The following is a 16,233-nucleotide window of genomic DNA, read 5'->3' on the forward strand; positions in this document are numbered from 1 at the left end:
TAACCCCACCTAACTTAAATATAATTTAAATAAAACAAAATAAAATTACTACAATTAAATAAATTAATCCTATTTAAAACTAAATACTTACCTATAAAATAAACCCTAAGATAGCTACAATATAACTACACGCCACACGTCCTCAAAAAAAATACAGTTAATGACCGAGGACGTGTGGCGTACGTCCTTGGTCTGGAAAGCAGCTGGAAGCGATCCTGCTCACTTCCAGCTGCTTTCCAGTTATTGCAGTGATGCCTTGAGGTTGCATTCTATTGGTTGATTGGAACAGCCAATAGAATGTGAGCTCAATCCTATTGGCTGATTGGATCAGCCAATAGGATTTTTCCTACCTTAATTCCGATTGGCTGATAGAATCCTATCAGCCAATCGGAATTCAAGGGACGCCATCTTGGATGACATCATTTAAAGGAACCTTCATTTTCGCTTGGACTTCGTTTGAAGAGGATGCTCCGCGTCGGCTGGATTGAAGATGGACCCGCTTCGCTCCGGATGGATGAAGATAGAAGATGCCGTCTGGATGAAGACTTCTGCCGCTTGGAGAACCTCTTCTGCCCGGATTGGATGAAGACTTCTGCCCCTCTGGAGGTCCGCTTGTGCCCGGCTGGGTGAAGACGTCTCAAGGTAGAGTGATCTTCAAGGGGGTAGTGTTAGGTTTTTTTAAGGGGGATTGGTGGGTTTTAGAGTAGGGTTGGGTGTGTGGGTGGTGGGTTTTAATGTTGGGGGGGTATTGTATTTTTTTTTACAGGTAAAAGAGCTGATTACTTTGGGGCAATGCCCCACAAAAAGCCCTTTTAAGGGCTATTTGTAATTTAGTATAGAGTAGGGAATTTTTTTATTTTGGGGGGCTTTTCTATTTTATTAGGGGGATTAGAGTAGGTGTAATTAGTTTAAAATTCTTGTAATTATTTTTTTATTTTCTGTAATTTAGTGTTTGGTTTTTTTCATACTTTAGTTTATTTAATTTAATTGTAGTTAATTGTAGTTAGTTTAGGTAATTTATTTAATGATAGTGTAGTGTTAGGTGTAATTGTAATTTAGGTTAGGATTTATTTTACAGGTAAATTTGTACTTATTTTAACTAGGTAGCTATTAAATAGTTAATAACTATGTAATAACTATTGTACCTAGTTAACATAAATTAAAATAAATCCTAAGCTAGCTACAATGTAACTATTAGTTATATTGAAGCTATCTTAGGGTTTATTTTACAGGTAAGTATTTTGTTTTAAATAGGAATAATTTATTTAATTGTAGTTAATGGGGTTAATAAGTGTAGGTAGGTTGCGGCGACGTTGGGGGGGCAGATTAGGGGTTAATAAATATAATGTAGGGTTTGGCGATGTTGGGGGCAGCAGATTAGGGGTTCATAGGGATAATGTAGGTGGTGACGGTGTCTGGAGCGGCAGAGTAGGGGTTAATAATTATAATGTAGGTGGCAACAATGTCGGGGACGGCAGATTTGGGGTTAATAAGTGTAAGATTAGGGGTGTTTAGACTCGGGTTCATGTTAGGGTGTTAGGTGTAGACATAAAATTCCTTTCCCCATAGGAATCAATGGGGCTGCGTTAGGAGCTGAACGCTGCTTTTTTGCAGGGTTTTTTTCAGCTGAATCTGCCCCATTGATTCCTATGGGGAAATCGTGCACGAGCACGTTTAGCCAGCTTACCTCTACCGTAAGCAGCGCTGGTAATGAGGTGAGATGTGGAGCTAAATTTTGCTCTACGCTCACCTTTTTGCGGCTAACGCCGGGTTTAAAAAAAACCGTCATACCAGCGTTGTCTTAAGGGAGCGTTTAAAAAAAATGCTCGTTAGCAACGCACCCCTGTTACCGCAAAACTCGTAATCTCGCCATATGTTCTTGCCTTAGTGTGTGTACCAAAGCAACCTGTAGAGGGAGCTGAAGCAAATTGTGCTGAGTAACAGCAGGGAGCAATCACTGATTTCAGTCTTCTTTATTAAACAGTACTTTTATATATACAGCATAGGTTACAATATGGCAGCTGAAGCCACTGCACCCTAAAACTCGCTCTACAGGTCACGTGTATTAAATAGTTACACACAGATTGTGCTCAAGAAATTTGCTCGCTTTGGAGCCTATGTCAAAAAACAAAACAAAACAAAAATACATTTTAAAATAGACCTTTTTGGTGCAGCAGAGAAAAATATACAGTAGGTTGCTTCTTTAAAATTTGGTGTAAGCATCAGTATTTCAAAATGTAACAATTATTTAACAGAAACCTTTGTATGATAATAGTCAAACGTTCGCCAAATCGTATCTCTACTTCCAACTTCAAACTCAGAATTACAGAAGCAGCAGAGGTTCATAAAATCAGGATAAATATCTTAACAATTTTATTCTTTCCACCAGGTGCTGTTCGGGCGTCTAGTATCTTCCCAATCCTCAGTGTGGGCCTTCTGTTCTTTGGGGGTCTTTGTGTTGCAGCCAGTGAATTTAATAAAAACAGACACAATGTTATCCTGAGTGCAGGAATCTTCTTTGTCTCTGCAGGTCAGTTCCAAACATCTCTAAAAATCTAGACGTTTTAAAAAAAAAAAAAAAACACCACCAAAAGGCATTAGAAAATTTTAACACATTCGTTTAAAATGTTGAATGTTTGTACGATGTAATATTATTTCTAATGCGATCTTTAAATGTAATATTCAATTCAAATTTTTCTAATTTAAATATTGCATAATTCAAATCGATGTTTGCAATATTCAAATTAGAAAAAATTTGAATAAATATATTTGTATCTATTATGTATCAATTTACTAAATTCCCTCCCACATGAACTATTGAACTTCTGAATAGTATTTGATCAATCGAATGTTACATTCGAAATTTCAAATGTGGATATTCAATCAAATTATCAACATTCGAAAATGAAAGTAACATTCGAAAACCATAAATAACATTAGATTAACGAATTTTAATGGATTTTCGTTCATATCAACATTGGATTGTCCAAAATGAATGTCCACAGGACTATTAGTTCTACCAAGCGGATGGCACTTTCACCACATTCACCCATTTCTGTGGTTAACAATACTTCATACAATGTAGTTTCAAACAACACTATAAAAAATTATCACTTTTAATGCGGAACGAACAGGAAGTGTAAGTATTAAAGTTGATTTAAAGTCACTTTTCCTGGGGTTGATTGGTCCCAGTATATTATATACCAGAAGCTGGCAATTAATGATAAGCATTACGCTGAACTATAAGATGACCAGGTGTGCCAGCCTGACTTTTATGAATCAGGTCTGAGAATTAAATTTTCTTTCATGATTCAGAGAATATCATTTCCATTTTGGAAAAAAACTATCCAATTTACTTTAATTTAAACATTTGCTTAGTACTCTCTGTATCCTTTGTTGAATGAGCAGCAATGGGAGCAAGCTAAACACATTGGGGCATATTTATCAAACTCTGTATGGAGCTTGAGGCCCCTTGTATCCGGCGAGCCTGAGGGTCTAAACATCGCTGCTCTATAACTTGCCCGCCTGCTCTGAAGCGGCGGACAGAAATCAACCCCATTGCTTGTCGGCATTTATCAATGTGCGGCGGACATGATACACTACTTCGTATCATGTCCGCTCACACATTGATAAATTGGCCCCTTTGTGTGAAGCCACCAATTACCAGTTAGCTCCCAATAGTGCACTGCTGCTCCTGAGCCTACCTACTGTAGGTATGCTTTTCACCAGGATAAAAAGAGACCAAAGCAAAATAGAATGCACAAGTAAATTGGAAAGTTGTTTAAAATTGTATGCTCTACCCGAATGATGAAAGTTTAATTTAGATTTACTGTCCCTTTAAGTAAGTCTTAAAATAGGAAGGAAGTAAAAGATGACCAGGCGCCTGATCTGCCGCTAAATATAAAGAAACAAAAGGTCAAACTCTCTCTCTGTAGTCTCTTTGTCAGTTTTGTACCAGCTTCTGACCTCAGATCAGATCCTTACGATAAATTCCCTCTGTCAGCTTCATACCTTAATATTCCCTGGGCAGCTTTGCTGCTACCTGCTGCTTTGGTTTACCCTGTGTGGTGTGTGGTGTCTCAGCATTGCACACAGGGCTATTGCAGTGGAATTATAAGTAGAACATTGTTTTGCCTGGCTGCCATTCTTATTGATAGCCAGGCAGAAATGTGTGGTGCCCAATGCTGTGTGAGTCCTAGGTGCAGCAATCCAAGTAAAGTGAATAAAACATTTAGATTAGAAGTGGCTATGGCAGAAAGAAAGATCCTGGCAGTGGCTACAACACATACATAGAAGAGGATGTTTCATTTTAGACCATGCATTTACAGGAATATAATTTATATTCCCCATAAGATGTTCAATAATGTACAGTGATCATCCACTATATACTTTCATTATTAATTTTGTCTGCTTTTACTGTAATTTAAATCTGAAAATTGTGTTTATTCCACCCTCCCAATGAGGTTGGAGTGTATTCCATATAAATCCAGAACTCTGGCCCTTCTATTAGTTTACATGGTCAAGGGCTGATTTATAGCTGCCCCTAATTGGCCATAGCAAATGAGATATTGATAAACAGCCCTCAAAGGGGTCAATTTATTAATGTGTGAGCGGACATAATGCGATGTAGCGTATCATGTCCGCTGAACATCGATAAATGCAGAGAGCATATGCTCTCGGCATTTATAATTATACAAGCAGTTCTTGTGAACTGCTGGTGCAATACTGCCCCCTGCAGATTTGTGGCCAATCATCCGCTAGCAGGGGGGTGTCAATCAACTCGATCATATTCGATCGGGTGGATTTCTGTCCTCCCTCTCAAAAACAGGCGGACAAGTTATGTAGCAGTGGTTTTCGACCCCATAGCCTTTCAAATGGTATGTTCTGCAATTTTTGTTATTAAAACAACAGTTAATTGATTTTGAAACATGTATTATGTTTGTAGATCTTTTTAACCTAGTGATTCAATTCTAATGCACATAAAATTATATTTAATGTTTTATTTCAAATTATTTTATGCAAAAATACTTTTAACATATTACATTTCATACATGATAGAAATGTTTGTCTTCAATGTCCTATAAATTTCTGTCTAATTCCTTTTTTTTTTTCCATTTTTTTTATTTTTATTTTGTTTCAGGCTTAAGCAACATTATAGGAATTATTGTCTATATTTCAGCCAATGCTGGTGATCCAGGCCAGAGTGATTCCAAAAAAAGCAATTATTCCTATGGTTGGTCCTTTTACTTTGGGGCTTTGTCTTTCATCATTGCTGAGATGGTCGGTGTCCTCGCTGTGCATATGTTTATAGAAAAGCACAGACAAATTCGAGCTAAATCCCATTCTGACCTCTTTAAAAAAACGGCCTTTTCACGTATACCCAGCTACCGATACCGATTTCGTAGGCGCTCCAGTTCCCGTTCTACTGAGCCTCGATCTAGAGATCCTTCTCCTGTTGGAAAAACCTTCAATGCCATTCCCACTAGTGATATATCCCTGTATACATTGACCTCTCGTGACCCTACCAAGATGACTGTGGGCACTCTGCTAAACTCTGAGAGGGAACATAACTTTCTACAAGTCCACAATTCTATCCCTAAGGATTACAAAGAGTCTTTACACAACAATCCTTCCAACAGACGCACTACACCTGTTTGAAGTTGACCTCTTAGCAATGGAAGAGCAACAAATGGCCTAGAATAATTCAATGGGGAACCTCATAAAATCACCAAAGAGGTGAATCACACACACACCCCCTACGTCATCCAACAAAAAAGAGATTGGATGATCTCCACAAACTAGTCATGTAAGACATATGAAGGAATCAATACTCATGTGTGAATACAAATGTTTGCTACAGAATTAATTGCAAGAAATAAGAATTTAGATAAATGATTGAGTGTTGATAAATGTTAGGACTGAAGAATTGAAATCTCCAAAATCCTTTTAGCTAGTTTAGAATTCCAGTGGACAATAAAGCAAAGATTTTCAGGACTATCTGAAAATATAATAAACATTGTTTAGGTGATGGGGTGCTAAAAAAAAATGTAATAATAGTCTAGAAATATTAGGTTATGGTATTGCTGATCTTCCATATATTTCTTCCCAAATTTTTCATGCTATTGATCCCGTATTCTGTTGTTGGAGAAATAATGCAGGACTATTACAGTTGTGAATGAGAATTAAGAGGTAAATAATATAATTCTTAGCTATAGCTTAGCTATAGTGGAACAACTTGTATCAAGCAGGCATGCCCAAAATGAGTGTTATTTTTTTTTTATTTTTTATTTTTGGATGCCAAATGTTTAAAGCAATCTCTGAACATAAACAGCAACATAGAAAGGATACAATAATTATTTTGAAGTTGGAGAGAAAAATACACATTAGGATATAGTTTTTTTAAAAGATACTTTTACAGGTAAAATCAGAAAGTTAAAAAAAGCTGAAAATTCTGAAGATGGGAAACAGAATTGGAATAATCATTAAAATTCAGTATCTTTCCTGTAAAACGAAATGTGTGTGTTCAGAATTTTAATGCAGGGTAAAATTCCCACGCAAATTTTATTCTGAAGTGTTGTTTTGACAGGTGTGTGGGTGGCGTCAGGTAAAATGTAAAGATTAAAATTGTCTGAGCCAATCAGAGTGTATTGTACAATAAAGAGCTGCTTATCTGTCACCTGTCTGTGTTATAGAGAAAGGTGTTCCAGGTCAGGTGAATGGAGGGTTTTGATTGGATAATGCAGTTCAGCTGTTTTTGGGTGACAGAATTAGTCAGTTTCCATAGAAAAAAGGTATGAATATTTAAACAGGACAGATTTGGAGTGTAAAGAAGATTGCATAAGGCAGCAGTATAGGGTGCTAGGATTGCAAGATGCAGCTATCCGTGGTTAATATGTGTTTGATGTGTCCTAGATATGGTATACTGTGATACAGAATTCACAGCACAAAGCTGCAAACACAATATAATTACTGAACGCTCAAAAGACAAGGAATGTTAGAACTAGGCAGTGAGGCACTTAGCTATGTTTATATCTCTCAACTTACCATGATTGTTCCTATAAACAGGCTGTGGCTTTAGTACTTGAAAAAGACTGTCTTCCTCCACTCTTGTTCTAGATGTCTCTTCTATATTGTCCTGACTCTCTCTTGCCTCATTTTGACTGTCTCCTCCATTTTCTCTCTTGTTCTAGATGTCTCTTCTACATTGTTCTGTCTCTCTCTTGCTTCACCCTGACTGACTATATTCTATATTGTCTGTCTCTCTCTTGTCCTAGATGTCTCTTCTATATTGTTCTGTCTCTCTCTTGCCTTATCCTGACTGTCTCCTCCATTCTCTCTCTCTCTTGTTCTAGATGTCTCTTCTATATTGTCCTGTCTCTGTCTCTTTCTTGTCCAATATGTCTCTTCTACATTGTTTTGACTCTCTTGCTTCACCCTGACTGACTATATTCTCTATTTTGTTCTCACTATATCTCTCTCTCTTGTCCTAGATGTCTCTTCTACATTGTCCTGACTCTCTCTTGTCTCATCCTGACTGACTCTATTCTCTATTTCCTCTCTCTCTCTTGTTCTAGATGTATTTTCTACATTGTCCTGACTCTCTCTTAACTCATCCTGACTGACTCTATTCTCTATTTTCTCTCTCTGTCTTCTTTCTTTCTCTTTTTTGCTCCCCCTCTCCATCACTCTCTCGCCCCCTTTCTCTAACTCTCTCCCTCCCACTCTCTAACTTTCTCCCTTCCCCTATCTATCCCTATCTACCTCTTTCCTTTCCTCAACTTTCTCTCCCTCTCTCTGCCTCTCTCCCGTTCCTGACTCCTATATTTTACTTTCTCTCTCTCTCTCTCATCCTCTAGCTATTTCATCTCCATTATCTTTAATGTCTGATGCAAACATTCTCCTGTCTCTCACCATTCCAGGATCGTCTCCTTTCTCCCTTACTCTGACTGATCTTCTCTTATACTATCTATACTATCTTCTGTATTCCCTTCTCATCAAATCTGGTCTTTGTCATCTCTTTCTTATTGTTCTCTCCCTCTGATTATTTCCATGTTTTATTTGTACAGGTATTTAATTAATGATTGGAAATCACACAATTAATTATAAACTCCTGGGTGCCACAGAAGATTGAAACACATTAAACTGCAGCCATTTCTGACACCCCAGGTGTTAAAGTGCCTAATTATCTCTGAAACAGATTTTTTTCTGTCGCGATATTTTAGTAATCGCATGCCTCACTGATCAGTGCATTCTTTTCCTCTGGGAACAATTAAGATATTTCCATTTTTTCTAGTTTTGTTTCTGTCTGTTTTATGAATAGTGTTAATAGCTACTTCCAATTCTTCTTTCTACAGATGCTGTGGTTTATTCTTAATACAAAATGTCAGATATATAGAATTTAGCTATTTATTGAACGTCCAAGAGATTGCACTTTTTGTGAATTTAACATTTTATTCTATGTTGTTATCTTCCTTTATGTGTATGGCTAATATTAAAGGGACAGTCTACACCAGAATTGTTATTGTTTAAAAAGATAGATAATCCCTTTATTACCCATTCCTTAGTTTTGCATAACCAACACAGTTATATAAATACATTTTTTACCTCTGTAATTACCCTGTATCTAAGCCTCTGCAAACTGCCCCCTTATTTCAGTTCTTTTGACAGACATCCATTTTAGCCAATCAGAGCTGGCTCACTGGAACTTCACTTGCGTGAGCACAGTGTTATCTATATGACACACATGAACTAACACCCTCTAGTGGTGAAAAACTGTCAAAATGCCCTGAAAGAAGAGGCGGCCTGAAAGGGCTTAGAAATTAGCATATGAACCTCCTAGGTTTAGCTTTCAACTAAGAATACAAAGAGAACAAATCAAAATTGGTGATAAAAGTAAATTGGAAAATTGTTTAAAATTACATTCTCTATCTGAATCATGAAACTTTATTTTGGACTAGACTGTCCCTTTAAGTACTTAAAAAATATTTTTTGTCTTTGGCAAATTTCTCTTTATTCACTAAATAAGAGAGAAAATTTGAGAAAGTTTAACACATTTTAAGCACAAACACTTTCTCAGTTCTTGCATAGAATTTGCTTTGATTTTACGTCAAATTTTATAGACATTTAAAATATGGCTCTTGAAATATTCAGGTGATCAATTAGGGGTAGAGATTTAGGGATGAAACTAGGGGATTCTCAACAGCTTTTGGGATTGGCGTGAATGTTAAAGGAATCTTAGTAGTACTGTGACGTCACTCAAATTTTAGAAATGCAAAATTTAGTGTGAGAGCTGTTTATCTTACTAAGGGCCGGACATTTAAAACCTCGCCGGGATAGAGAGAAATCGCACAAAATCTTTAAGGAATTTTTTAAACCATGTAATGTAATGTAGGAGTCTCTGTTTCACATAAAGAACACTACATAGCAACATAAACATGTCTCAAGTTAAAATTTGTGTTTCTAAATGGTTTTTTAAGGGCCTTGTAGTACCGATGAGGCTTCTTAGAATATCTCTCCTGAGCAGCGAGGTTTTAAATATCGGGGACTAAGTGCATTAAGGATGTAAAGGAGAGATACCAACATTACACTATAAGGCTCAAAAATATCTGTAAAGATTTTGCAAGATTGATCTCAGGTTTACATCTCTCCTTTGATATTTTTTGTTGAAATTTAGCTCCTTTTCATAAGGGCATACTGAGAGAGGCACCGGAACGTGCACATGTCTTCAGCATTATGTGCCTTCAGTAGCATATGTAGCAATGTTATACAAGCAACCTGTAGAGGGAGCTTTAGAGTGCAGTAGTTTCAGCCACTCTGTGGTAAAACTCGATGATAAAATAAGCTGTATAGCTAGAAGCACTGTTTAATAAAGAAGAGTGAACACAAACTGAAAGTGCATCTGCCTAGGAAACATCCAAGTAGTGTGTGCAGTAGTAGTAAGTGCAGACAGCACCCTCAACAGGTTACTTGTATGATATGCGCTACACATACATAGTGCTTAAGACTTGTGCATGCTTCTGAGTCTACCTCAGTATGCTCTCATGAAAAGGAGCTAAGTTGCAACAAAAGAGACCAAGTAAAAGTGGTAAATTTAATAAGAGCAGTACATATTGGAAAGCCTTTTTTTAATTACATGCTCTCTCTGAATCATAAAACTTTAATTTTAATTCCATGTCTCTTTATTATGCATTCATTCATTCAAGCAATGTTTGTACTTGCTTTTTTCTTAATTTTGCAGAAACATCATTCACAATTCCTTAAAGAGACATTGTAGTAGAGTTTTTCTGTTTCATCTCGGACAGAATATAAAAATATGTTTCAGTTTGTTTCATGATTAAATATAGTTGTAGAGGCATGTCCCTCTCCACCAGTAAAGAGGCAGTTGTCCTAATTAGCCAATGAGAATTAATAGGAAGTTCAATACAGCAGTTTTATGATGTCTTCAATTTATATAACATATAGGGGACCATGGAACATGCTAAAGTGGTTTTGTAACATCTCTAAATAAATCTTCACAGTCTGAATCTAACAAGTACTATATGGTTCTATTGCCTTTAATGACATTGTTCACATTTATGAATCATATTTAGCATAATCAAAACATTAAACATGATTGGTTAAATTAAAGCGACATTTAAGTCTACATGAACCATTCAGATAGAGCATGCAATTAAAAAAACAATTCCAATTTACTTCTATTATTAAAATTGCTTTGTTCTTTTTATATCATTTGTTGAAGAGCATACCTAGGTAGGCTGACAGGAGCTTAGGAGCATACACATGTATTTAACATTCTATGGCAGCAGTGTTTGTAAATGTGTATAAAATTGCTATAAATATTGTTACAAACACTGCTGCCAGAGGGTTAAAGCCACGTGCACACTCCTGAGCTCACCTAGGATTTCTCTTTAACAAAGGATACCAAGTGAACTAAGCAAATTTGATATTATAAGTAAATTGGAACGTTGTGTAAAATGTCATGCTCTAGCTAATCAATTTAAATTAAATTTTGACTTTACTGTCCCTTTAATGTTCAAGTTATTGCGAGAGATTATAGGAATATTTAGCAATGAACATATTGCTCATTAAATTAGAAAAAAGACTCATTTGGATCCATCATAGACAAAAATATATACGCAAGTAAAACCATGCTTATATACAGTGAAGGTTACAAAAGGTCTAATTTGCAAATTCAAATCATATTAAATGTGAGGCAAGAATGTAAAACTTCTCTAGAAGATTATTATACAGATTTAAGATTAAAAGGATGCGTGAGTCAAAACTAAACTTTAATGATTCAGAAAGAGTATACAGGTAGCCCTCAGTTTACGCCGGGGTTAGGTTCCAGGAGGAATGGTTGTAAATAGAAACCGTTGTAAATTAAAACCCAGTTTATAATATAAGTCAATGGGAAGTGAGGGAGTTAGGTTCCAGGCCCCTCTCAAAATTGTCATGAGTAACACCTAATACATTACTTTTAAAGCTCTGAAATGAAGACTTTAAATGCTACACAGCATTATAAACTGAATAAAATAATCACACAACACAGAATACATAATTAAACTAAGTTTAATGAACAAAAACATTTCCTAACAGCATTATAAACCTAATAAAATAATCACACAACACAGACTATACTTTAGTGCTCTCCATTGTTAGGATCTTAGATAATATCAGGTCTGCAGCTATTCTATGCATTCCAGTATGGACAGATTTATAGGCAGGAAGATCTTGTTCCTTTGAAAGCTGCTCGATAGCTCAGGTCTGGTTACACTGATTAATTTCAGCTTGCTTGTATTGCATATCTTTGCTGCAACACAGGCGGACAGCTCCACCTACTGGCTATTTTAATAAATGCACTGCTTCTCAATGCTTTTCAATAGCAGTCACATGGTTGTTATTCTGAAACGGTGCAAACTGAACTGTTGTAAACCGAGGGCCACCTGTACAAATAAAATAAAATAAAAGCCCACTTACTTTTGTTATCAAAATTATTTCATTGTCTTCTAGGTTGAAACTTCACCCTTTTGAATGAGAGCTTATTTAGGTAGGCTCAGGAGCGTGCACATGCCTTTGCCTGCTGTTGTGTGCTTAGCAAATTCATACAATCATGGCTCTATAGATTGAAGTGACTTTAGCTACTCTAATGGTAAACTAAGCTAATGCTGCATAGCTAGAAGAACTGTTTAAAGGGACACTTAAGTCAAAATTAAACCTTCATGATTCAGATAGAGCAGGGAATGTTAAACAACTTTCCAATTTCCTTCCATTAGCAAAATGTGCACAGTCTTTTTATATTTACACTTTTTGAGTCGCCAGCACTTACTGAGCGTGTGCAAGAATTCACAGAATATACATATATGCACTTGTGATTGGCTGATGGCTGTCACATGTTAGGTGTATGCATTTGTGATTGGATGATGGCACATGATATAGATGTAGTGGAAATAGACATAACTGAAAATTGTCAGAAAAAAATCTACTACTCATTTGAAGTTCAGATAAGTGCTATTGCATTGTCTTTTAATTATGCATTTTTTTATTCTGCAGATCTACTGTATATACTGTTCCTATAATAAAGACTGACTCTGGATAGGAGACACCCAAACACTATGTGTAGCAGTAGAAAGTGAAAGCAGTTAGTGTATTACCTATGGTCACTTCTGCAGCTCCCTCTATAGGTTACATGTATAACACTGCTACACACACCGTTACAGACACTAGGTGCTCAACAGAGCAAACTGACGTAGCATCAGAAGCACACAGGTGCCCTGAGTACTATATGTATAATATTGCTACAGTATTGCAAACACTGCTGCCTTATAGTGCTCAAGACACACACCCTGAGCATACCTCAGTATGCTCTTAGGGAAAGACAAGGGAAAAGAGGTAAGGTGGTTTTATTTTATATAAATTGTATACTGTCTCAGAATCATGAAAGTTTCATTACTATAAAAGTTAATTCACACAAATAGATCAATATAACACTATAACAAGCAAAAACTAAGAATACCCTGTGTTTGCATGCAGGGTTTAACTTGTGTGTTGCTCTTTCACATGAAGAAATCCGTCTCCGAATGGCGTTGCCCATGGCCATATTCGGCATTCGTTGTGCACAGAATACAAATCCACATGTATACTTAATAATGTTTGTACCATTTGAACAATTCTGTTAGACAATTGTTAGAATTTGTAAACTGAATACAAATTTAAACAATGAACTATTGAATGTTAAAACCTGAATATTAGATTCATATGTTGATTCTTATTGATTCTATCTAAGTTGCTATAATGTAGAACCAAGAAACAAGGGGTGTGTTAGGTGTCCCCTTTCATTACAAAATGGCTGCGGGGAACAAGATGGCTGCCGTCAGGTTCATATTACCCCTAACAGGGTGTGTATCAAACTGTTTGTGAGACAGACTGGCCTACCTCTAGGTTTGCAAAAAATCTCACAAATTTGCAACCATGGATACTAGACAGGACAACAGAAAGAGTTAGAGGTGGCACCTACGGCTAGCTGTCTTGAAATCAATAAAAAAAATAAAACAGTGATAATTTTATAAGATCAAATAGTGTGAATCAACATAATATTATTAAAAAAGTACCATACAAAAATATTGGAAGAGTGAATAAATAAAATATTTTATTAAAAATGAATATATTAAAACACAATAGTGATGGTATATAATGTATTCAATATGGTATTGAAACCCAACAATTACTGGATACGTGACTTGGTGGCTGGATTCTATAGTATGGATGTATATTTACTAGATGCAGGTTGAAAATCCAGTGAGCGCAATATACTTCAAAAAAAGATATAATAATTATATCAATAGACACTTAAAAAGGCTCAAAAAAAGAAAGAAAAAAATTCAAAAAAGTTCAGATAAAATGGACAAAAGAAAAAAATAATAAGAAAAAATATATTGAAAAAAAATAAAAAAAATAAAAAAATATATATATGAGAGAAAAAAATATATAAAAGCAATGTTTATATTTACGTTTAAAAAAGCTGCAGCAAAAAAAAGGGGGGTAATAAAAGCTGACACTTGAAACTTTTTGTGCAATCAACTTCTTTGGAAACGAATGTGTTTCTGGATATGTATGCAAAGTCTCTGGGTTCCCACGTAGATCTTTTCATCTTCACAACAATCCTAGAAGTTATATATCATCTCCTGAAGAGTTAGTAAAAGTCTAAAATGTTGCTATTGTTGCACTGTAGCCATAGAGACTTGTAATCCGAAAATTCTGATAGTGTGTATCAATTTCAATGTTAGTATTGAAAATAAGGTATATATGAGTCTTCTTCTATAGCAATGTTGCAAATTCTTGCTAAGGTGCAATTCCTTTAAAAGCGGAGCAACCAATGTTGTTTCAAAGGGGCTCACTTGCAGTTTTAAGGTAAATCTCTTGACATATATTTTTATGTGTTGCGTGAAATCTTTTCATAAGGGGCAAGAATTCTTTCTACAATCTTGTGTATGTTATATTGTCTTCATAGACATACAAATGAAAAGAATCTCTTACCCGATCCTACAATAGTTCTGTTTGCAGCGACGCCAATAATAGTGTGTAGTGGCGTTTTTCTCTGGACCGGAAGTAGCTGTGTAACGAAGGATCCGATCCTCACATACCTTCCTTAGTATCGGTAAATAGGTGAAAGAAATCTTTTCCGCGATCTGCCAAGAAGCTCCTATCGTCCAGTGAGTTGAAGAATTTTCACTTTCAGGTGGACGGTTTTGGGAGCAAAAGGAAACTATAACTGGCCAGTTATTCGAAGAGTAAATGCTGGAGCTGGTTATCTTCTACGCGTTTCGGCTTTTAGGACACAAGCCTTTATCAAGTATTATTGCTATAATGTAGACATGTGCGATTCGGATCGATTCGGAAATTCGGCTGAATTCGTAAAATTCGGGATTCAGATCGATTCGGATTTCCGAATTAAAATAGTGCCGAATATACCGAATAAATCCGAATTAGTTCGGATTTATTTGGTAGATTTGGATGGCCATGGATTACACTAGTATTGTACAGTATATTAGGTTATATCACTTTGCTATGGGTTACACCTAATATACAGTACATAATACTAGTCTAATACACAGTACATCCCACGAATTCCGAATTTCCGAACCAGACCGAACAGAATCGAACCGAATCCAGCCAAATTTACTCGAATCTGAATGAATCTGAAACGAATTGATTCAAATTTTTCCGAATTCGAATCGATCCGAACCGAAATTCGAAAAAATCTGAATCGATCTGAACCAAATTTTACTACAGCGGCTTCATTTTAACAACCAGATCAAACATGCTCTGCTATTACTTTTTTTGACAGTGCGATATATGTAGCTCATTAAAGAGACATTAAATTGAACATTTAATTTCCCCCCGTAAAATGTTTAATTAGCGAAAATTAAACAAATTTGCAACATGCATTCATTATTTAAAACTGGATTGCAAAAGATTTCAATATAAAATTCATATTTACAGGCATTTAAAACTGCCATTTTGTTAGGAAAACTTGAAAACCCTATATAGGCCTAGATTACGAGTGATTGGTAGCACAGGGTGCACGGCCAACATCTCTTAAGCGTGGCCTATATTTATAAACATTGGTCATATTACAAGTTGAAAGTAATGTGTTGCGCTCAAAAAAGTTAGCACGACTTGAGACCTAGGGGCCTATTTATGAAAGGCCTGTCGGACATGATCCGACATTGCAGACCTCGCTGAATGCGGAGAGCAATACGCTCTCCGCATTCAGCATTGCACCAGCAGCTCTTGTGAACTGCTGGTGCAACGCCGCCCCCTGCAGATTCGCAGCCGCTAGCAGGGAGTGTCAATCAACCCGATTGTATTCGATCGGGTTGAATTGCGGCGATCTCTGTCCGCCTCCTCAGAGCAGGCAAACAGGTTATGGAGCAGCAGTCTTTGAGACTGAAGACTCGCCAGAAACACGAGGCTTCAAGCTCCATACGTAGCTTGATAGATAGGCCCCTTAGGGTCCGATTTAACAAATGTCGGACGGACATGATCCGCTGTAGCAGATTATGTCTGCCCAACATCGCTAAATGCCGACAGCATTTGCTGTCGGCATTTAAAATTGTACAAGCATTTCTAGTGAAATGCTTGTGCAATGCCGCCCCCTTCACATTCGCAGCCAATTGGCTGCTAGCAGGGGCTGTCAATCATCCCATCTGTATCTGATCGGGATGATTGCTGTCC

General features: G+C 36.5%; 1 protein-coding gene across 1 annotated transcript in view; it reads left to right on the top strand.

Annotated features, from left to right (window-relative positions):
- CACNG3 (calcium voltage-gated channel auxiliary subunit gamma 3) overlaps positions 1 to 5,658 on the top strand; it is a 182,000-nt gene extending 176,342 nt beyond the window's left edge. Inside the window, exons 3-4 of the mRNA XM_053694335.1 lie at positions 2,390 to 2,530; positions 5,141 to 5,658. Coding sequence (XP_053550310.1) covers positions 2,390 to 2,530; positions 5,141 to 5,658 — 659 coding nt within the window. The remainder of the gene's footprint in view (positions 1 to 2,389; positions 2,531 to 5,140) is intronic.
- The last annotated feature ends 10,575 nt before the right edge of the window (positions 5,659 to 16,233 follow it).

The sequence above is a fragment of the Bombina bombina genome, chromosome 11, assembly GCF_027579735.1.
Source record: "Bombina bombina isolate aBomBom1 chromosome 11, aBomBom1.pri, whole genome shotgun sequence".
Classification (NCBI taxonomy): Eukaryota; Metazoa; Chordata; class Amphibia; order Anura; family Bombinatoridae; genus Bombina; species Bombina bombina.